The following is a 22,184-nucleotide window of genomic DNA, read 5'->3' on the forward strand; positions in this document are numbered from 1 at the left end:
TTGGAGCAGCTGGTGGCAGTGAGGGATCTGCAACACGGCCAACATTATTCTTGATTACATGAACTCTGACTGCTCATTAATCATGGAGTTTAACACCGCTACTTAATTTGGCCACACCAGCGCATGCTTAAGGAATTACTGTCAACTTTTAGAGTCTGGGGGGGAGAATAAATTCACCTCATGACCTCAAAGAGATGGCTGAAATCTAGGAACATAACTACTGGAATTAGAGGAAGCAAATGACATGCCTCCATCCACACTGATAATTGTAATTGGGTGTTTAAAGGACAAATCCACCTTTGGATATTATTACACTGCTAAATATCATCAGTTTGTGTTGTTCAATGCATTCCAAGACTTATTTTGTGATTTACTTTTTTGGTGTACCCACTTGCCCTCAATCTGTCTCGTCTACTTCAGTTGATTTCCTACATTTCCCAGAATACCTTTCGACAACCGCCAGAGAAGCGGCATGAACTTGTTGGCGTATGGGCATAGAAATATACAGTTAGATAGCAAACTAGTTTGTGAACATTGGGGCATATCTATGGCCGCGGCTGCTCCCCTTACTATGTCTTGTGGCTGCATTGCATTATGGTCTATTAAGGCCGTTCTGTCAGTGGAGAAATTGGTCTTTCTGCGATGGATTTCTCCCTGTTTTATTGTTGAACATCTTTGCAAAATGATGAGTCTAGAAGGAAGTGCTTGCTCTTTGATTCTGAGAGAAAATTGTAGCTATCAAACTCTATTGTAGCTGCACTGAAAATATTGTCTGCATTTGTCCAGAAGGGAATAAGATATCACTAAACAACAAAATGGGCCAAGAAATGCAAGGTACATTGCCACTAGCTGTTTTTTATCAGTGTTGAAGTTTTTTAGGGTGGATTTTACCTTTTCAAGGCTGCTTCATCGGATACATGGTGCACATATAACTCTATTGAATGAGAAGCATTCAGAAAGATCGTTTTATATGAAAATGACATAACACACTGTTATATTTTGTTCTTAAGAAAGAAGACCATCTTTGTGATGCCATCTTAAAGAAAAAGAAAGTTTTTAGACGGATGAAAAACAGTTGTCTCCAAATATTTATGTTGCTTTTGTTACATAAGGAATCAACATGGAACAGTACACACAGATCCCAGCAGAGGAGAAACACAGAAATGACAAACACGGTGTTTCTCTGTAGGTCTCATATATAGTTTCGTTTTTGTACAAATGTTTACTCAAGGCAGTTCTGTAAACTTACTACCCAGGATATAAATATGAAATATCATTTTAAGTTCAGATCAAATTGCAGCTGAGTCCGGCTGCTTAGTGTTGTCTTTATTTTATAAAGTTGCTGATGTCTTTATTTTATAAAGTTGCTGATGTATTTATTTCATACGTATCTGTCTGTTTCTATCCCTTTAGAGCTGGATGCAGAAGCTCAGGCCCTGCAAGCACTATTGAGTACCATCAGTAAACCAGTGGTTAGTATTGATCTACTACTATGTCTGTGTTTTCCTACCCACTTCCAAATCCTTCTCATCTCTATCATGTTTTTGGTGTGTATTTCATACAAATAGCACATGACTATTTTATGTGACCCTATCAGTACTGCGCTCTTTTTTTTTTTTTTTGGTCAAACTCATAAGGATGCAAATGTGTTGTCCTGCATCATTAAGCATTCTATTAGCATCCATGATGAATTCTTGCTGACATCTAGTTAATGAAGTTAAACCTGCTGACTAGCATCCATGTGAGAATTTCTATTCCAAATGTACCACCAAACATCTTCGCTGGCAATTATTGAACAGTATGAGCGTTATTTTGGAAAGAATACTGATTTTTAATTTACTAACCACCTTGATCTATCATGTGCTACTAAGCTTGAGCTGTGCGGCTCATTAAGAACCATTTATTTAGTCCCGAGCTAAGATTACATATTAAACATATGCAGAGAATTTAATCGGAATATGTTAAGTTATTATGCATATTTTTTTAATAAATTCTCTGTTTGAAATAGCCTGTGGTTTTATGGTGCTGGAGGCACAGCAGCGCTCTGAATAAATAAAGAGGAGCACAAGTGTACCTTCATGCACTGTAAGGTCCAGTCATAGTCCTTTTAACAGCAGATGGATGGGAATCAGTTGAACTAGAAATAGAATTTCCTTGACCTCATATAAGTCGGGATTTGTCATACCCCGTCGTCAAGGTCTGAACTCCTTGTAAAAGTAGAAAAACAAGTCTATTGGAAAGGTGAGGGATAAGGGTAAGGGAACGTGTTTAATTATAGTGAAGGTTCAGCTTCAAGGGGAGGTGGATTTTTTCCCCCCTCTGCTGCCACATCTCGGTCGGTAAAAGCACTCAGAAGTGAACTGTGAGGAGCGAAGGAGTAAGGTGGGCCCCCGGGGCAGAGGGGAGGAGGAGACGCAGACTTGACCTGATTGAGTTCTTCCACATATGAATCCCTCCTGCAGTGTGGCTCAGGCTATTTTTAAACCACCTCAAAAACAGAATGAAAAACCCAAGGGTTGCACAGCACATAGTCCCACAGCCCTGCCAAATGCTGAGGAACCTTTTTCCAAAGTGGCATCAGCCCGACTGTTTTGATCCCTATCTGTAGGCCTTGGACCAGGCGAGATCTATTTTTAAATTAGATATAAGCAAAATAAATTGTCTTTATGATAAATTATATCTTTTAGACTTGTAATCATACTATAACAGTAATTGGGAGAAGCCAGTCACCTCTTTTAACCACTGTGTTCAGGGTAGGAAATTAACACTAACCACCAGCCAAATGCCTCTGTCTTTGGCTGAGGCTGGTAAATTTGTGTACCCTACCAGCCAATTCAGCAGATAAACAACCATCTTTTGTAGGTTGCACTCTAAAAACCTTGTTAGTTGGTAAAATTGAAAGTGACTGGTGAATTTTGAGAGTTAACAGACGCTGCGTTAGGTGGAAGAACAACTGTCTTTCTTTCCATGACCAGGTGTGATGGTGGTAGTTAGACTTGACACTGACCAAAGATCCCTGCGTATGCCCTAGGTGTCAGACATCCAGGCCAGAGGGGCGGTGCTGAGCTGGAGCGCACCCACCAAGCCGGAGAGCGAGGAAGGCAGTGCGGAGGATGACTCCACCCCCCCAGAGCCCTTCAGCTACGAGGTCTCCATCTCATATAGCGGCAAAGATGGGAAGTTCAAAAGCACGTACAGGTGAGCGGTAGCAGTGAGATGCCACAATGATCAATTACAACCACTGTGAGAGACTTCACATAGACCCTTTTGCTAAATAACTGATGTCCCTTCTATTTTCCTTTGATGCAGTGGGGAAGAACTAAGTGCAACTTTAGAAGACCTTCGACCAGCAACAGACTATCATGTCAGGTTGGTATATCCCTTCGTCTGCTGTCGTTAGTTAACCGAAAACCTTTTGTTAATATATGAAGCAACATTCTGTAACCTATGTGTTTCCTCTCTGCCCCCTCCAGGGTCCAGGCTATGTGTAACTGTTTACAGGGAAGCCCCTCGGAGGCTGTGAGCTTCACCACTCTCAGCTGTGAGCCGGACCCCCCCAACCCTCCCAGGAAGGCCAGCGGGACCAAGAGCACACTCGTCCTCCAGTGGAAGGTAGAACAAAACAGACAGATTCAACAGAGTTATGATGAGAATATGGGGGCTTTCTGGTAAAATGGTAAAATATTTGGTCACTCTGTAATTTGTAATATTAAACACTGTAGGCTAAAATGTAAGGAAACAAGGACTGTATATGGGAAGCTGCACTTGTGGGTGCAAAGTATAGCATTTTAACATCAATTACCACAAGATGGGAAGAAGGATGCTGTTCTTCCAGTGCAACCAGAGCTAATTTTTTAGAGTTTCTCACAATGGCAAATGGTGGAACTAGTGAAAGACCTAAAAATCACTGTAAAAATGTTTATCCTCCCCCATAAAGAGAAAGAAAAAACAAAAGCATGCAGATTTATACGATTGGAGGGGGAGGCAGGACAAGTAGCAACATCATCTTTGTGACAGGAATCAACAAGGTTTATGGGAAACGTCTTCATTTTGAGAAACAAACCACTGGCATGGGATAGAGGCTACCAATCATTTTGACACCATGGTGTCATTTGTGTAATTAGAAATTTGTGTAATTATACCAAGGTATTATAATTAATTTGACAATGATGTATTGATGTTGGAATATAGTGAAATGGTAGCACGTAGCATCTTTGATCCAGGTTTTGTGTGTGTTACCTGCGACGCCCACTATTTGTGGGCTTACGTAGCCTTAAGGTAAGAGAAGCAGGTTAGTGACCGGAAGGTCGTGAGTTCAAGTCCCTGAACTGGCTGAGGAAATCAGGAGAAGTGAATGAGAAGTAATCTCCCCTCCCTCAACAGCTGCTGCTGAGATGCCCTCCAGCAAGGTACTTAACCTGCTGCGGCTCCAGCGAAGTTGCTCACTTGCCAGCAGTAGAAGATTGCGGTTGCACAGAGCAGCTCCCAGGTGTGAGTGAGCGTCACTGTGTGAGGGTGTAGCAAGGTGCTGCTGAGAAAGAGCATGCACGCTCAGCAAACCTGCCCCGGATAAATAAAAGTTCAACAAAAAGTGTGCGCACCTGGATGCACCTGATTCGCTGTTACTAGACCTGAATATTTGCTTTTTTATGACTTCTGAGCAACATAAAGTTCAAGCCTTCTAAATTCTTGGTACAATTTTCTTAAGTATATTACCCTGCCTCAACATTTACGTTCTCTACATCTCATCTCTTAAAACAGATTTCACTGGTTTTATGTATTTCATATATATCTGGTTGAGATATTTTTGAAAATAATCACGCTATTTATATCCACAGCCTCCATGTGACAACGGTTCCAAAATCCAAAACTACATTCTTCAATGGGACGAGGTACTCTTAGACTCACTCTGAATGCCATGTTGAACAGCACACCACACTTTGATGTATTTACTTAGTCTGCAGCAGAGACATCAAGTTACCTGTTCCTCAAACTGAAAGTCTTTGTTCTCTGAAGGGGAAGGGCACTGGGATGTATGAGCAGTGCTACTATGGACCTCAGAAGCAGTATCGAGTGACCAAGCTTTCACCAGCCTCAAGATACTCCTTCCGCCTTGCAGCCAAAAACGACATGGGTGTAAGGTAGGGGTCTTCACTTGCTCACCCTCGCTGTTATCCATCTTGGTGTTTCTGGTTTCTGCCATTCACTCTGTCTCTCTGTGTGCGTGTGTGGCTCTCTCTCTGTCTTTCTGTCTCCCATTTTCTCCCATTCTCCTCTCTTCTCGTCTTTTCCTGCCCTCCGCAGCGAGTTCAGCGAAGTGGTGGACCTGTTCACCTCGTGCAGTGTGCCGTTGCCCCCCCTCCCTCCGGAGCTGGTGAAGGCGGGGGTGACCTGGCTGTGTCTGCAGTGGCAGAGGCCCACCGGCTCTCCCAAGGAGGACGACATCTACTACATCCTGGAGATGGAGGAGGAAGGCTCGGTAGGAAGTCTCTTTACAGACTCATTCTCAAGCTCTTTCTCTTTTTCTCAAGCATTTTTATGTGAACTGCAATGTATCAAATCAGAAAAGCTAAATGGAAAACGGCAAATTTCAAAACGATTTCCTAAATTTCACCCAAAAGTGAACAAATGCTCGCTTGAGGCAGAATACGTTTCTTTTGTCAATAAAGAAGTTCTGCGATAAATTGCAATGGAAGCTCATAAATAAATGACAGTAATGTTTGTAGCCAAAGGTTGTTTTTACTGTCCACCATGACCTCGCAGAAATGTCATACAGGTGGTTGCCCCCATCATTGTGGTCGCAGTGCTGCAGTACAATATTGCCAAGTGCATTTCACTGTTTTTATCTTAGGAGAGCATGAAATATGGTTCAGCAAGTTGCACAATACTAATTAATTCTTGAAGACTCTTTCCATTTTTCTGTTACATGTGCATTCTCATGTAGCTGCTTTCTACATTCAGGCACCCCATTATTTGCTTCAATCCAGCTGATGGGAACGCACTTAACTCACATTTTATTTTTGTGCAACATTTCAACAGTTTGCCTGAAATTTGCTTGACAGTTGGATGGAAATATTGCTACTGTCACCCCTGCCTGCACTGCCTCAAGCAGACTTCTTACAGACATAGTGCCTGCCAGAGAAAAACAATAAAAAAAAGTCCCCAGTCCCCTGTAGTTGTTTCTCTCCTTCAGCCCACTTTGTTTTGTGTGCTACCACAGCTGTCTTATAAGCCATTGCTCACCTGGTTGTTTTCCTTCTCCCTTTGTCATTTGTCTTTGTCCCAGGGATATGGCTTCCAGCCAAGCTACGACGGCGAGGACCTCTCCTGCACCGTCAGGAACCTCCACAGGAGTACTAAGTACAAGTTTCGGGTGAGTGTGATGTGCCCTGTGATGTGTGCAATCTACGCTGAGTCGGTGATCCACAGGTTTAATTTAGGCTGCAGTTGGGTGTGTGTGTGTGCGTGGAGGGGACAGGCTTCGGTTAGGGAGGGTGCTGAGGCTCACAGCGGCCCTATGACTCATCCGTTTGCAGGATTCTGCCAGCAGGGCGGTGGGCAACTGACAGCATAAGCACGACGACTCCGCAGCTCATCACATGCAGGGCCCCAATAAGGGGCTAATTCAGTGCAGTGGGAAATGATGACTGCCGTCGAAACCCAGCCTTCTCCCCCAACACACACACACAAACACACACTGACTGACTGGAACAAGTCAAGCTGAGCGTTCGAGCCATGATGGCTTTTAAGCTGGCAGTTATATGATTGTGTTCAGGGATAGACAAGTGTCTTTCTCTCTGTGTTGCTCTCTTTCTTTCTCTTTGTCTCTCGCCCTCTCGCTTATTTTCTCCCTGTTGCATTCTCACATTCTCTCTTCTGAATAGTCGCTGTCTGTGACTGACTCATCATTTGACTGCTAAATGGCTCCCACGCATCACAGGTGACCAAACCTTTCACCTGCTATAGCCAGATAGTTAGCATTGCAAGGACACGTGACGTTCCCAGTCACAATCGTCTTGACTTTTTGTTCAAATCTATCATATCAGTGGTCACTTAATTCACTGATTTTTAAAGAAGGCGATCCAGTGAGAAAGGTGCCTTTAGGAAATGATCGTCACTGCTTTGACAGTTTCACAGTGTCACAAAGGGAGAAATGCAAGACGCAATATGTGCGCAATCAATGTCTTAGTCATTGGGAAAGAAGATAATAAAAAAAACACAGCAAACCTCATGAGGCAAGTGAGGATGCATCAGGAAAAGAGATTTTTAGAAGCTTGGAAACAAGGCAGCAGACCGAGCCGACTCAAATTTTCTCTCTCACTCTCTCCCTCTGTCTCTTTCTCTGCTTGTCATTGTAGCTCAGTTGGTTTAGCTCAGAGTTTGGGGGTTCAGTTCCCACTGGGGCCACCCATGCTAAATATGTACGCACTCATGATACTTGTAATCATCACCAAAGCATCCACCAAAGGACATATGTTGCGTTACAAACATCGGTAATGGAATGCTGGTAAATTATTATCAATTAAGTTATTATTTTCCCTGGCAAGTTTATCGATGCCACCAGCCACTTTGGCAGGAAACCGGGCATCATTTGGAGGTTCTGTTCAATTCTAAAAATCTAGTTGGCTGGTAAATATTCGACTCCATCAGTCACTTTGGCCAATGAATGAAAATTAGTTTCCTTAGAAGAAAAAAAAAAACAGGTTCCCTCACACACAGGATCACCTCTGCACTTTCCTTACCAGCTCACCTCAGTTACAGGCTTCCAAACTCTGTAAGAAACTCTGAAAGGAAGCATTATTTCTGTTGGTGTCATTAGTGACATTAAGAGTTCAAGTGCACGTCTCATGTTAAGTCTAACGGTGGAATGGATAGCTAGACTTCAAAGTTCAGTGATTCATTTTCACTTCTCAGAAAAGCTGTGGTTATCACCCAGAAGGTATTGTTATCATTGACTGACAGCTGTTTAAAAGTCATTCTTGTTTTCAGTATGTTCAGTTCTGGGCCAGAAATGTGGGAGAGGTTTCTGCATCTTTGTGCAGGCTAAAGCTTGTTATCTCATAGCCTTAAGGCCGAATTATTTCAATGTCCGTTTCATCTATTATAGGGTAGTCTAGGATGCTATAATGGGGTTTCAGTCTTTTCCTCATGAAACCTAATAGAAGAATTGATTGTGCTTTGCATTCTGCAGTAGGCTAGAAATTAAACGAATTCATTCAGTTCGTCGTCTCTGGATGGCTATTCTGAGCCTCTGCTTTCATTTATTCTTGACCTATACTTTGTTGAATATCAAGTGGCATTTTGCCCTTGGCCCTCCTCCACCCCCAATACATATTATTCTGAAAACAGCGTATTTGAGGATTTCTCTTTTGTCTTGTAGCGTTAAAGCCTGTCATCAAACGGGTCAATTCATGACACTTTGGCATGTGGCATTGTATTTTTTAATTCTCCACATTGCTGTTAAAATAATGACTCTTATTGTTGCATAATAAAGTAAGGTTATATTATAGGCCTTAAAGGAGTAACAGAGCTGTGGGGCAGAGGAAAGTGTGAAGTTTTCATCTGTCACAGAGCACATGGTTGGAGGAGAAAAATAACAAATACAGTGCCGAATTATTTGATTTCATTATAGAAGTGTAACAATGTTATTTAACAAACCCGCTTATAGTCAGCTTTGCTAAATAGCCTTGTATCAACTGTATAACTGGGTGCAAAAGTTGTCTATGTAGCACAAGTCAGAACCTCCACACCAGCATTTTAGAAGTTGCTGCACACAGTTTAAAAGAAAATGAAATCACATTACTGCATGCATTTGTTGTGAATAGACAAATCCTGTTCACGTAAAATAAAAAAATAAAATAAAAAAATAAACCCCAAAAATCCAGATCAGAACAGAACCCTAAACATGACAGTCAACGTTTTGTCTTCAGAGATGGCAAATGGTATTGTATTACTCCAACAAAACACCATTAAGCTCCTATCAAAGCCTCCTCCATATGCCGAAATGATAGAAATGTTCATTAGTCACTCCTGAGACTCACTCCCTCATTTCCAATTATCCAGCTGCGCAGTGTGAGGGGAGGCTGGGTGCTGCGCAGGTTTGTCTTGGTACAGTATGAGGATGAGCTCTCAGCAGGCTCACAGGGAGATTTGCATATCGTAGCAGATGTGCCACAATGAAATGCAAATGCCACGAAAGCACTTTCCCCTCATTGCCTCCTCTTTTTTTTTTTTTTTTTTTATTGTTTTTGTTTGTAGTGCCTAAATAGCGTTGCGTCAAAACCTATGGGTGGATTTAAGGAGCTGAATCTATTTGATAATGTGAATTTGTCTGGGGCCATTACAGTTTCCGGCTGAGAGCGCTCCACTCCCTCCGTCTCTCAGATCCCTTCATTACCCTTCTCGCAGTGTCTAGTCAGCGCTTGTTATCAGGAAATATGATGACCTTTATGCACATGCCCCCACTGACTATCTAGGCAAACAGTAGGCAATATTCTGACAAGAAAAATGTGACTCCTGACTGCCAGTGTGCCTGCCCTCCCTGCAGGTGGCGGCGTACAACACAGAGGGGAAGAGTAACCCCAGCCAGGTGGCGGAGTTCACCACCAGCCCAGACAGACCCAGCAGCCCCTGCAGGCCCGTCATCAGGGGAAGAGTCCTGCCCAACAGCTTCAAGATGGCCTGGGGTGAGCTCTTGCCGCTGATCTCCATTTCTCTAATTGAAAATTTTCAAGCCTAGTTTCTAATAGTCCTTACGCACATCCCATTTCTTTGGTGCTGAGCCAAACTGTGTACACCACAGGCATCTAATTTGTAGAGAAATGGCTTGCGACTCTTGTTGAATGCTCGCAACAATTTTAGTTCGTTAAATTGACAAGGTTGGTTTCGATCCCCATCTGATCACCTGACAAAGATCCAATTGGGGATCGAAACGTTGTCAATAGCGTCGATAGTTGTCAAGTGTTCAACGAGAGTCACGAGCCATTTCTCTACAAACATTTTTCAATGCTATCATCTAGCTGAAGCACTTACCAAACAGTGCCGTTTGATAATGATGTTTTTGTTCTTTTTTTTTTGCTTTTCAGAACCTCCGAAAGATAACGGCGGGGCAGAAGTCACTAAGTACGTTGTGGAGCTATCTGAGGGCCTAAGCGGTACGTTACAAGTGGTGATAAAGAAAATGTTGCGCACTATGAATTGAATTCCTTTGGGGAAATTGATCTTTTAGAGATTGGAAACAGTGACAGTATTTTTCTTTTTTTTGTGCTTAGGCTTGTCGTGGGAGCTGGTGTACTCGGGGCCAGCCATGGAGCATGTGTGTGAAGGCTTGAAGCCTGGCTGCTCCTACCAGACCCGAGTTTACTGCATGAGCGAGGGGGGGCAGAGCCCGGTGAGTCATTCAGCAACGCACGCGGACACACACACACTCACGCACGAGTCCTGTGTACCACCGCAGGAATTCAAAGAGTTTGTTGATCAGTTACGGTTTTATTTGATTACAGGTGGAAAGGAAACATAAACTGGCACCTGTTTTTAGTCTCATGAATGTACATGCACGAGTGCCAAGATCGTACTTGAATAAGTGAAATACTGATAAGAAAATGTAACTTGATTTAAAATTGCAAACCAGACTATGCTTACAGTTTGTAAGAATCAGTCCCAACATAGGCACACACACTCGTAATTCACATGTCGGCAAGTGCAGTGAGTCCACACAGCAATATAGCTATAAAGCCTGATAATTGTGCGCTGTTTTTCTGTTTGCTCTTTCATTTTGTCACATTTCTCGGTATTGCAGCTATGTTCACTGTAAGTGTTTTCTCTGGTACACATGTTCTGGCAGCCGGCCACAAACCTTATCGGTTCCCATGGTTGATCTGATAAATTTGACATGAATAATTCTAGATATGCACTCTATTTATGGGGAGTTTTAATAAGAAATTGTCATTCAGCTAGTCTCCTATGTTGGGGGGATTAGTCTACGCTTCCTGGTGTGTAAGTACAAGACAAAGGCCTCTAATCGATTAACCCTCCCTGCATGTGTCAGAGGATGTTTTTCTTAATTAGTTCAGTTCACAGACGCTCTTCATTAATTTCTTCATCAGCTGTTAGCGCATGCATTTATTCATGATGGGGCTTGTAAAGAAACATGACTCATGGTGGCAAGCTCCTGTCTTTTTGGTGCAGCACAACGTGACATAACACTCACATGTTTGCCTTTTGTCACAGAAGTTGAGCGTCTGAAAAAGACAGATTTTTTTGCCAGACAATCTGTCTTACTTTATCCATGGATTTATTCGGAATAGAGCATATTTCTCTGAATAGCGGTCTTCGTTGCATTCACATTTGTTTCCCCTGGCAAATTGTTGTTGTTGTAGCCTGAATCGTTGTGATAAGGTGGTGAAAATGACGATCCGTACCCATTTTGTGTGTGTGTGTGTGTGAGAGGGAGGGAGAGAGAGAGAGGGAGTAAGATTGTCGATTTGTTATTTTCTCTCTGTCTTAATTGGTGTGTTGTCTCCCCTTGCAAGCTGTCGGAGACCCTGCAGGTCCAGACTCCCGCGGTGCCCCCGGGGCCCTGCCAGCCCCCTCGGCTGGTGGGCAAGCCCAAAGCCAGGGAGGTGCAACTGCGCTGGGGTGAGTCATTCCTCTCCAACTCAAATCTGTGTGGGTTGCATTCTAGCTTCTGTCGATGCATTTTTATTTGTGTTGCGAACCCATACCTCGAGGCACTGAGCTTGTGTGTGCATCGCGTTTTGTATTACTTCGATGTTTGTGTCTTTATCTTTATCAAATTTAATTTTTTTTCCCGAGAAATGCCCTATTTAAAGTGTATTGAGTTATGACCGTTGCCTGTTGCAAATTTCCCAGGTCCCCCTCAGGTAGACGGAGGCAGCCTGGTGTCCTGCTACGGTGTAGAAGTGAGTGGGCCGCAGTCTGAGGAGAGCAGAGAGGTTTACCAAGGCCCGGAGCTGGACTGCACCGTGGGAAGCTTACTGCCTGGCAAAACCTACAGCTTCCGGCTCAAGGCAGCGAACAAGGCCGGGGTGAGAAAGGCTATCAGAACTGACGTGTCGGTAACGTCGAAAAAGGATTGATTTTTCAGCTGTGTGCTTTAATCCCTCCCTCACCCAGTGTAACAAAATGCAATATTACATTTTTCTGTTTCACATTACGTTTGTGCTTTTTGTGCTGATAGTTCGGGCCTCTCTCGGAGCGGTGCGAGGTGACCACCGGCCCCGGGGCCCCGGAGCCCTGCAAGTCTCCCAACACCACATGCAAATCCCCCAGCTGTGTCGTGGTGAGCTGGGAGGTAAGACCCGCCCCTGCTCCACTTCACCTCCCTCACTGATGCACGCAGATTATGAATATCACGTGCATCACCCTGAGAATATGATGGAAAATTTTGCTCAACTATATGTTGAAGTGCTGATAGGCTTTTTTCCTTGGTGTGTGTGTGTGTCTAGGCCCCGCCCTGCAACGGAGCTCCCGTGTCAGAGTTTCGTCTGGAGTGGGGAGCAGCTGAGGGCAGCATGCAGATGTGTTACAGCGGACCGGGACTCAGCCATGAGATGAAGGGGCTGCTCCCTGCAACTAACTACTTCTCCCGGGTGCAGGTGAGCATTACATACACGCCACCTCACCTTTATAATGTCCCCATGCCCTGTGTTAAGTAATTTAATTGGGAATATTCGGCCTCCTTTGTGTCCATAATTGTTTTCCAGTCCTGTAAGCCAGTGATTCTCAAAATGGGGTCCCCCAAGGTGGCTAGAGGAGGTTCCAGAGGGTAGAATAGATTAATTGCACTGTAATTTAATTCACTACAAATTATACCAATTAGAGGATGCCTAAGTATTACTATTCTAATCATAGGTTTCACTCTACATTCAGTGTTAGACAGTTCTATAATTCAATCCTAAACCAACAACAACAAAAATCTTCCCATGTGGCTCCCTGGGACTGAATCTGGTCCTTGGGGATCCTTGACATGAAAATGTTTGAGAAGCTCTGCTGTAAACTATGTGGGCTGTTGCTCTCTGATCAAGCTGCAAAGCTGGGACTCATAAATTTCACCATAACAGTGGATTAGAAACCTAACCCCAACCTTAAATTTAGCCTTAACCTCACTGGAGACCTTATGCTTCACTCAAATCTTAAACAAGAGATATTTGTGATTTCTGTTTTGTGGTCCGAGATTTCCAAATATGTAGTGATTTCTGACTTTATAGCTTAGCCAGCAAGTGAAAACCCGATCATCCCGACAATCCTGTTAGGATTCGGTGAAAGGCAAACTGGGTATTTTTACATTAGAACTCCACCTTGTGGTCAAACGTGGTCATTACACATGTGAATGTCCATCTTGGTCAAAGTGAATTGTTTACATACACTCTCTTCTCGTGCTGTTGTGCAGGCTGTGAACGTGGCCGGCGTGGGGCCCTTCAGCGAGGCAGTGCTGTGCCAGACGCCCTGCTCCGTGCCTGCGGCCGTCAGCAGCGTCCACGCGCTGAAGGAGTCCGACCTGCACGGGTACGAGGCTTCAGTGGACGCGGAGGAAGACGAGGAAGAGGACGACAACGGTTCCCCGCCGCCGCCGCTCTACTCTCCATCCACCTGCCTGGGTCTTTCCTGGGAACCCCCATGTGACCACGGCTCTGAGATCACTTCCTACCTGATCGACCTGGGAGAGCGCCAGCCCATCGTCGTCGGCCCCGTCACCAAATACATCATCCAGCATCTGCAGCCTGACACCAGCTACAGGTACGTACCTTCCTCACAGTAGAGTCAAGGGGACACGAAAAGTGGAATTAAAGCTGCACTAGGCATCTTAGCACATTAGCTGCTTGAAAAAAGCAGCAAGAGCGGTGTGAAAACCTTCAACTTAAGTACCCAGAAATCATGTAACGTGACGTCGATAAACTGCACACAGCACACTCATGTTTACCAACCTGGCTAGTCTGTGATCACTTAATGCCAAAGGATACCAAAGGGACGAGCTAAAGATCTAACGTTGGCGAGTTTCAATTCTTCCCTTCCTGCAAATCTGCCGTGTCTCAGTTAGGGGTGGATGGGACACTTCTGTATTGCCCTACTTTGTGATTTAGGCTGATAAAACGGGTGTATATTTTTATAAAGATTTTGCTTAGTGCAGCTTTAAATGGAATAGGCTACAGTTCATGGGTTAATATTTTTTGAAAGTCTGATTATTTTTGAAATATCATCTATAATTGGATTTAGATTTAATTAAATGGGTTAGGGTCTGAGGCGTTCATACATTAACAGAAGCATTTATACATTCACATGTGAGGAGCAGACAGTGTAACTCAAGGGGCAAGTAAGTGACCCTTCTTCTTCTCTCCCCTCCACACTTGGTCACCACTCTGACCACTCCAACTTTGACAGGTTTACAATTTAAAATGTTACTTTAGCCAGATGTTACATGGTCAAGTGAGAATATATGAGGGGAATGGTTTTCACTCCATTGAATGTTGTCTGTCTTTTGACATAAGCTCCAAAGTCAGAGTAATAAACTGTAACGTCAGTTGGAAGACAGAGCAGCACATTTGCAGCTGGCTCTAGTCTAATTCAAATAACCCTCTCTGCATACAGGTTTATTCGCTTATTATTCACTTGTTAATTCATTTGTAATGTGCTAGCAGAAGCTTTACAAGAAAGTGCTCAGCTGCTTGCACTACAAACAACAAGGTAATTTGAATTCACTTATGAGTTAGAGTTTTTTTCAGAACCTAATTATTGCTCTTTGAGCATCCCAACAGATACGAGGTTCACTCTGAGTATGTCATGAACATATTCAAAAACTAAAGGGGCATTATGCAATCTATGACCTTTATCGTGCTCTATATGTCGTGTAATTGACAAAAATATAGTCACTGTTCACAGTGGATATGCAAGCTTGCTTATTAGAGTAGAGATCCAACAGAAACGTGTAGTGAATTGATTTGATTTTATTTGGATCTCTTTTAGCCTATTGGCTAATCTTCCAAGAGTCCACATTAAAAACATTTAAGCATACAATAATTCATATTATACAACACATAATTGTTGACACACATATATCATATACATACATGCATGACACATATAACCTACATACATTGACACTTATCCCGTATGGACCTACATATATACACATATTAATCTACATGTGTTCACTCTACAAACCTACTGACAGTGCAATACAATAGTGTGATGATAACTACATTTAAATCTTGAAATCTTGCAATCAACAATCCAACCGCCGTACTGTTCTTGAGTGAGTTATTGTAATGAATTCCATAATTTAACAGTTCTGAAAATAAAAGTCCGTCTTCCCATTTCAGTTTTTATTTTTGGTAGTACATAATGATTTTTATCTCTTATTCTTATGTTAACTTGATGTTTATCACGTACTAATAGCAGTTTGTCCTTAATACTAACTGGCTTTTTAAACTTTTGAATTTTTGAAATTAGTACTATAGAATGTTGTCTCACATGCTCTACTACTGTGGGCCATCCCATTGTAATATGTAGTTCACTCACTCCTTTTTCAAACCCACACCTTAAGACCATTCTTGCTGCCTTGTTAAGTGTGATCTGCAGTCTCCTCATATCTCTCTGAGCTGCATTGCCCCACACTGCACAGCAATAATTAATGTGACTATAGATTAGACTATGAGATATTAGTGAAGACGGAATGTATCATGATGCAAAATACTGCAGTAATAATACTGCTTTGACATTTGTGTTTTTGGCTTGAGATCAAGGCTTTTTAGTATTTGTAACTGAAATGTCTTGTGATGCCGGCTGCTCGCCCCTAGCACCGTCCCATCAGTGAGAGGACGGAAAATGTGAGATTGGAAGTGTGTTGAAAAAATGCCAACGGACAGGGAGTTTTTGTTCAAAAATAGAGTCAGGGCTGGAAATCTTAACTGTGACATCAACCTGCCAAAGGACACAGATGAAAATTAGCCTGGTGGCTAAATCTGGCATATTTACATTTGGTTTTGAATGTTCATTAATATGCACTGTCCCTATTAAGTAAACAAATCAAAAGTGAGTTTTGAAAACCCGAAATCTCAACATGTGGTGAAGCAATCATTGAGTATCATTGGTATTGATCTACAACCCTATCAAACGTTTTGCAGATATATTGATATGGGGCAGCATCGTACTTGCCCCTTTAAGTCACTGTAGTGTTTCTGCTCAGATCAACTCTTCTTTACATCCCTCTGATCTCGGTTTCCCTCTCCTTGCTTGTGTTTCAGGATCCGAATCCAGGCCCTGAACAGCCTGGGCGCCGGCCCCTTTAGTCACACCTTTAAGCTGAAGACGAAGCCCCTGCCCCCGCAGCCGCCCCGCCTGGAGTGCACCGCCTTCAGCCACCAGACCCTCAGGCTCAAGTGGGGCGACGGCCCGGCCAAGGCCGCCACCTCAGACGCCCTCCAGTACCAGCTGCAGATGGAGGACAAGAGCGGCAGGTCAGCGGCCCATTAGTCTGGCCCGAGGGGAAGCAACCTGACAGGAGATAAACAGACAGAGGGACGACTAGTACTTCAGCCAAAGCTTCAGATTATTCTATTGGAGGGTTCATTGAAAGTAACGCGCCAGACAGAGCGCCTTATAAGGAGACAGGCGCTGATGATCTGCTTTATACCACTGCATATTCCCTGACAGAAGAGTTATTCATCCCTTTTGCTTTTTGTCGTCTTTACCCTTTTGCTCACCCTCTCCCCCTCTCTCTCTCCCTGTCTCGCTTTCTCCTTCTCTCTCTCTCTCTCTCTCTTGTTCTTGTCATTGCAGATTTATATCCTTGTATAAAGGACCATGCCACACACACAAAGTCCAGAGGCTTAATGAGTCTACCTCTTACACGTTCCGCATCCAGGCCTTTAATGAGGCGGGCGAAGGGCCCTTCTCCAATGTTTACACATTCACCACCCCACGCTCTCCTCCAGCCCCCGTGAAAGGTATAGTGGCAGCTCTTGTTCTTAGTCTCTCTCTCTCTCTCTCCCTCTCTTATCTGTATCTTTACAAACACTCGCTACTGACATCCAGACAGCCAGTGTGCTCAGCTTTTAACCTCAGTCGACCCGGGTTTGACTCTCGCTTGATTAAAGCCCGTCAGCTAGAGATTCACCGGTCCGCTGTCGTCATCTGCCGGGGTCAGTTCAGTAAACCGAACTCTGGGAAGCCTCTTCTGATCCCACATCTTGAAGTCAGTAATGAGGATGTGGGTTTTGTTCTCAGCGGAGCGGCTCTTTTGAACAAGGCATGTGTGTCAGTTTGTCAGCGGATTGGACTCGACTGTTTGAATTCAGATTATTTGCCATCTGTTTCCACATCGAGTTTGAAGCTGAATATTGTTGCAACAAGGGATAAAAATCCTCCTAGTTAGGCTAATGCAGTTAACTTTTTTTAGGATTGCCAGGGCACTTTTACCAGTTGAATAGAACAACTTCTTCTATTATTTTTTGTTCTATTGTTTAAAAAAAGCTAACTACTTAAAGGATAGCATGTTTCATAATTATGCCACTCTGCTAATGAAAAAAAATAGTTGGGACTCACATTTACTTGTAGGGAATTCACTCTTCATCCACAGGCTGCACTGTTGTATCAAAGCAAATTCTATTGTTTTAAAGCAAACTGTTTTTGTGGCAACCCCCGCATCCAGAAATCCCCTGAAATTCTGTGATTCAGAGAGGAAGTGCACTACACACATGAAAATGATTTTGGACATTTGAGTCCTAGTTTGAATTTGGAAAGTTCAAAAGACAACAGACAAGCATCAACTGTGTATGCTTAATACGTTCCTACTCAAGTCATTCTGGATACTAAAAGGGTTAAGTTTTAAATTCCCTAATTAATTAATTCAAATTAACACTGGAAGATAACGGTGTGCAGGGTATTTTGTTGCCTGTGCTTGGTGCAGTATAATTGAGTATCATACATAATAACTTCAAATCACAATGTGATTATAGCAAATTGGTTGAAAAATACTCCTAGTTGATTACCGATTACCTCTCAATGAAAAATAGTCAGCTACCGAGTACTGATAGTTGAAACCAATAGATTACTGAACATTTCTGATTCTAATTTAGAAAATTCAGTTTGGTAATGTGTATTTACTCTCTACCCATGGCTGACTGCAGTTAAAACACCAAAAATGGCTCTTTCACACAACTTGAACCAGACAGAAACCTTCTGCATGTACGCCACAAACAAATGAACTTCATTGTTTTCTTGTGTTTGGGGTTACTATAGGTCATTCCAGTAAATGGTGATGAGGTTAGGGGAATCAACAGGTCAATTATATATTATATTATATTATATTATATTATACAGTTATGTATATATGTATGGACCCTAGCCCATTAGACCCCCCCTCCTAACTGGCACTAATAACTTAAACTCTTGACTATGTTGCACGTGGATATTACATACCTCTATATCCTTGTACTTATCCAAATCTGCATTTATGATTTGTATTTAATTTATTTCTTATAGTTTTATATTATGTACATTACATTTATCTTATTGTATTACCTCTTTTTTTTATTATTACCTTCCTGTACTTGACTTCCTTGGCATTGTTCTGCCAACTGCTGCTGTGGCACCTAAATTTCCCCCAGGGGATCAATAAAGTGTAATCTAATCTAATATAAATGCTGATCGACCACTCACACCTTCTCAAACTCCTGAACGATATTCATTGATGTCTAATAAGGGATATTTTTTGCTTCGATTGCTGTGTTATTATCTCCATTTTCAGATGTTAATATGATATATGGAGTAAATGTAACTGTAATCCCAGAGAAAGTAACTCACATTCACATCACCATTCCTCATTGTTAAAAACGAACCCTTGGCTTATCAATTAGGTTGATCAGTTGTTTTTTTTTATTTGATATCCGATGACATATATTCAATCATTACAGATATCACCCATCTTTAGTGTATCATTCACTACATCTGCACTCTCTCCCTCTGACTCCTCCCCCTCTGCAGCCCCTAAAGTGGAGCGTCTCGAAGACAACTCCTGCGAAGTCACGTGGGAGGCTCTGCCGCCCATGAAGGGGGACCCGATCATCTACACCCTGCAGTGCATGATGGGAAACTCTGACTTCAAACAGGTAGCGACTTTGCTCCGTTAACGGCTCTGCGCTTCCCGTCGTAATCTCCGTCCCCTTTCGCCGCTCCATTGAGAGATTTATGTCTGTGAACGTTTCATAGCTCACCTTCCCTCTTTGCCTGCGACTGACCTGCTATTCATCACAGTGGCCTTTTTTTTTTTTTTTTTTTTAATGGAGATCAGGATACAGATGGATGCAGGGGCTTGATGTTTTCACCGTAGCATCACAGCATTCTGTATTAGTCACCGCTGGCTTTAAATTGCCCATTATGCAAAGGTCATTGATCCATGAGGTATCCCAGGTGTCTCGCCGCTGCCAGCGCATCCATCCCTCTCGCTAGCCTCCAGCAGTGTTAACGCAGAGTAATGGCCGCTGCAGGCTTATGCTAATCTCACCACATCAGACATCCCAATTGAATAAGGGACTTGAAATATGTGGCTGCCATTCTGCATGAAGCTCGGTTCCCTCCTTATTTCCCGTCGCAGCACCTGGACTTTAAAGCTCCGTGTTTTCCAATGGGGAATTCTGCATTTGATGAGTAGATTACCTGGAATGAGTTCGAGTGAGACGGTTTGCTTACCAGACCAGACTTGGTGCAGTTTGGCTGTCATTATGTAAAAATAGAAGCTTTTTGCTAGTAGGAAAAACTCAGTAAAGAGTAAAACCTAGATGCACTACTGAAAATAGTGTTTTTAGGGTGTTGGCAAGTGCAGGACAAACCACTATTGCAAAGTATTGATTCTTGCTTCTTCAGGTTCGCTCTTCAAAGTGTTGATCGCTCTTGCAAATGATTGATTCTTGCTTAGGAGAGTTTAGGAGCGAACAGCAGGTTTCTCTTCTGGTTCGGAAGAGCGAACCTGAAGAAGCAGGAAGCGAAAGGTGTTGTTCGCCCCTAAACTATTTTATCTCGTGTAAAATAAAGGAACCTTTTCTAGAGACTTGGTGTGCGGCAAGAATCAATACTTTGCAAAGAGTAAAACCTGTTTTTTACCTCCCCATCAGCTTTTTTTCCCCTCGTTTTTCGATTCACAAGTTAGAAAATCCAGGAAGCTGTTAGATTCACTTATATATTTTTACTCGCAACTTAAACCGAACATTCGGTCACTCGGTAGAGAGAACAAAAAAAAAGTGTCATTCTAACAACCAAACAGAACAGGTTCACAAGGCTTTCTAAACGCTCGTGGGCGTGTCAGCTGGGCAAACAGCGAAGACAGATGGCTGCCCACTAGATTTGTCCAAGGGGACAAACTAAATAATAACTCTAACAAAACAGAAAGTAGGCTGTAAATTTGGAAACTGGTCCAAGCTAAAAGAGGGACACACAACCTGAAATGAGACGTTTGCCTCCGCCAGCATCTGCTCTCTGAAACACTTGGATAGCGAGGATTTTATCAGCTGAACTGAGGGTCGAGGACATTGTAACTAACAAATTTAATTTCACCAACATTTGTTTATTAACAGCCACAAGATTCATGAAAGCAGTTGAGTTCATTTGCTCAGTGGTAACACAAAATTTAAGTTTCCATAAATACAGTGATGAAATAGAAAGACAGACAAAAGAGAAACACATTCCTAAAAACAAAAATATTAAGATATCTCACTTCAATGCAAACAACAGAAGGAAGCAAACCAAAAAAATCAACATGACAAGACAAAGACGAAGCTGAATTGGAGAATCTAAATTACAACACAACAAAACAGCAGAACAAGCGGCCGTTTCAAACTGTTGCCACTCAGTCAGATATCATAGCTTTTCTTCTTCTCTGGTTCTGCCTGAGGAAGTTAGGCTCGCTAAATCAGTTTCATCTGTTAAATCTAAAAACACACGTTTACAGACAGGCTTTTATGTGAATTGCTCCTTATACTTCATGTGGTTAGGCAGCACACTTTTATGTAAAATTCTATTGTTTTTAGTTCTATCTCTGTTTTCTAGTTGTGTCTGTGTATCTCTTGATTTACCTTTTATTCCTATTTTTTATTGATTCTTTTTTAGTCTTTATTTTATTTAATTGTGGTACTTTTACATCACTGTCTCTCCTGTGTTTTATTGTATGTAAAGCACTTTGTAAACATTGTTTTTAGAAAAGTCCTGTACAAAGTTATTATTATTGTTATTATTATTTTTTACTTTCTTCCCATCTTATACTCACAGCGTTTCATTGCATGTTTTCCCCCCTCCTGCTCTCAGGCCTACAAAGGCTCCTCCACATCGCACCACGTCCAGAACCTGCAGCCCAACAGCGACTACCGTTTCCGGGTGTGCGCCATCCGGCAGTGCCAGGACGCCCCGGAGCTGAGCGGGCCCTACAGCCCCACGGTGACCCTCTCCCCGCAGCGGAGCGAGCTGGCGGCGAGCGGCGGGGGCGCGGCCGGCTCGGGGTCCCGCGCCGGGACGGAGTCCGGCCGGCCCCGACGCAGCCTGACGGACGAGCAGTGCGCGTTCCTCCTCCTCATGGTCTTCGCCGTCATCGCCATCCTCATCGCTTTCGTCATCCAGTACTTTGTCATCAAATGAGCGCCTCTCGCGCCCAGCTGCAGGGTTATAGCTTTATTTCCCCCCCCGCCCCCCTACCCCTCCACCCCTCCGTCATTCGTTTTCTTCTTTTTGTACTTGTCGTTTTCTGTTGTCACGAGAGTAATCGCATTAGCCGTGTCAGGGTGCTGGGGGGAGGGATGGAGGGAGGGGGAAGGGGAGCAGGAGAAACCTAAACAGCAGTAAGGAAATGAGGAAATACAACATTTTGCACCGATGATACTTTCCCGACTCTTCTACTTTTGTCGCCCCTCCCCACTCTTGTGGAATCTGTCGTTCAATTAAGGTTTCTGTCCCGTTACGATTGGCGTCCCGCGCAGAAGGAACTCAGAAAGAGCAGGGAAACGGTTTATTTCGGGGGTGGGAGGGGTAAGGGAGGGAGGGAGGGGGGCACTTTGACTCATGTACTTGTTGATTACAGTATATATATATATATATGTGTATAGAAAATAGTCATTATTTATATTTCCATTTATGTGTCCAGTATGAAACTGTTTTTTGATAGATGTTCCAAAAAAAATAGT

At 43.1% G+C, this 22,184-nt stretch overlaps 1 protein-coding gene across 2 annotated transcripts in view; it reads left to right on the forward strand.

Moving 5' to 3' along the window:
* Positions 1-22,014, forward strand: part of fndc3a (fibronectin type III domain containing 3A) — a 60,388-nt gene extending 38,374 nt beyond the window's left edge. For both annotated transcript variants that reach the window (XM_071917496.2, XM_071917497.2), the window contains exons 7-26: positions 1,414-1,472; positions 3,032-3,198; positions 3,310-3,369; positions 3,474-3,612; positions 4,839-4,892; positions 5,017-5,141; positions 5,305-5,479; positions 6,287-6,373; positions 9,548-9,686; positions 10,086-10,154; positions 10,272-10,390; positions 11,532-11,637; positions 11,872-12,047; positions 12,200-12,313; positions 12,468-12,617; positions 13,412-13,758; positions 16,263-16,475; positions 16,798-16,964; positions 19,003-19,127; positions 21,316-22,014. In XM_071917496.2, the coding sequence (XP_071773597.2) occupies positions 1,414-1,472; positions 3,032-3,198; positions 3,310-3,369; positions 3,474-3,612; positions 4,839-4,892; positions 5,017-5,141; positions 5,305-5,479; positions 6,287-6,373; positions 9,548-9,686; positions 10,086-10,154; positions 10,272-10,390; positions 11,532-11,637; positions 11,872-12,047; positions 12,200-12,313; positions 12,468-12,617; positions 13,412-13,758; positions 16,263-16,475; positions 16,798-16,964; positions 19,003-19,127; positions 21,316-21,642 (2,918 nt within the window). In that variant the 3' untranslated portion in view covers positions 21,643-22,014. The remainder of the gene's footprint in view (positions 1-1,413; positions 1,473-3,031; positions 3,199-3,309; positions 3,370-3,473; positions 3,613-4,838; positions 4,893-5,016; positions 5,142-5,304; positions 5,480-6,286; positions 6,374-9,547; positions 9,687-10,085; positions 10,155-10,271; positions 10,391-11,531; positions 11,638-11,871; positions 12,048-12,199; positions 12,314-12,467; positions 12,618-13,411; positions 13,759-16,262; positions 16,476-16,797; positions 16,965-19,002; positions 19,128-21,315) is intronic.
* Positions 22,015-22,184: the final 170 nt, after the last annotated feature.

The sequence above is a fragment of the Centroberyx gerrardi genome, chromosome 6 (assembly GCF_048128805.1).
Source record: "Centroberyx gerrardi isolate f3 chromosome 6, fCenGer3.hap1.cur.20231027, whole genome shotgun sequence".
Classification (NCBI taxonomy): Eukaryota; Metazoa; Chordata; class Actinopteri; order Beryciformes; family Berycidae; genus Centroberyx; species Centroberyx gerrardi.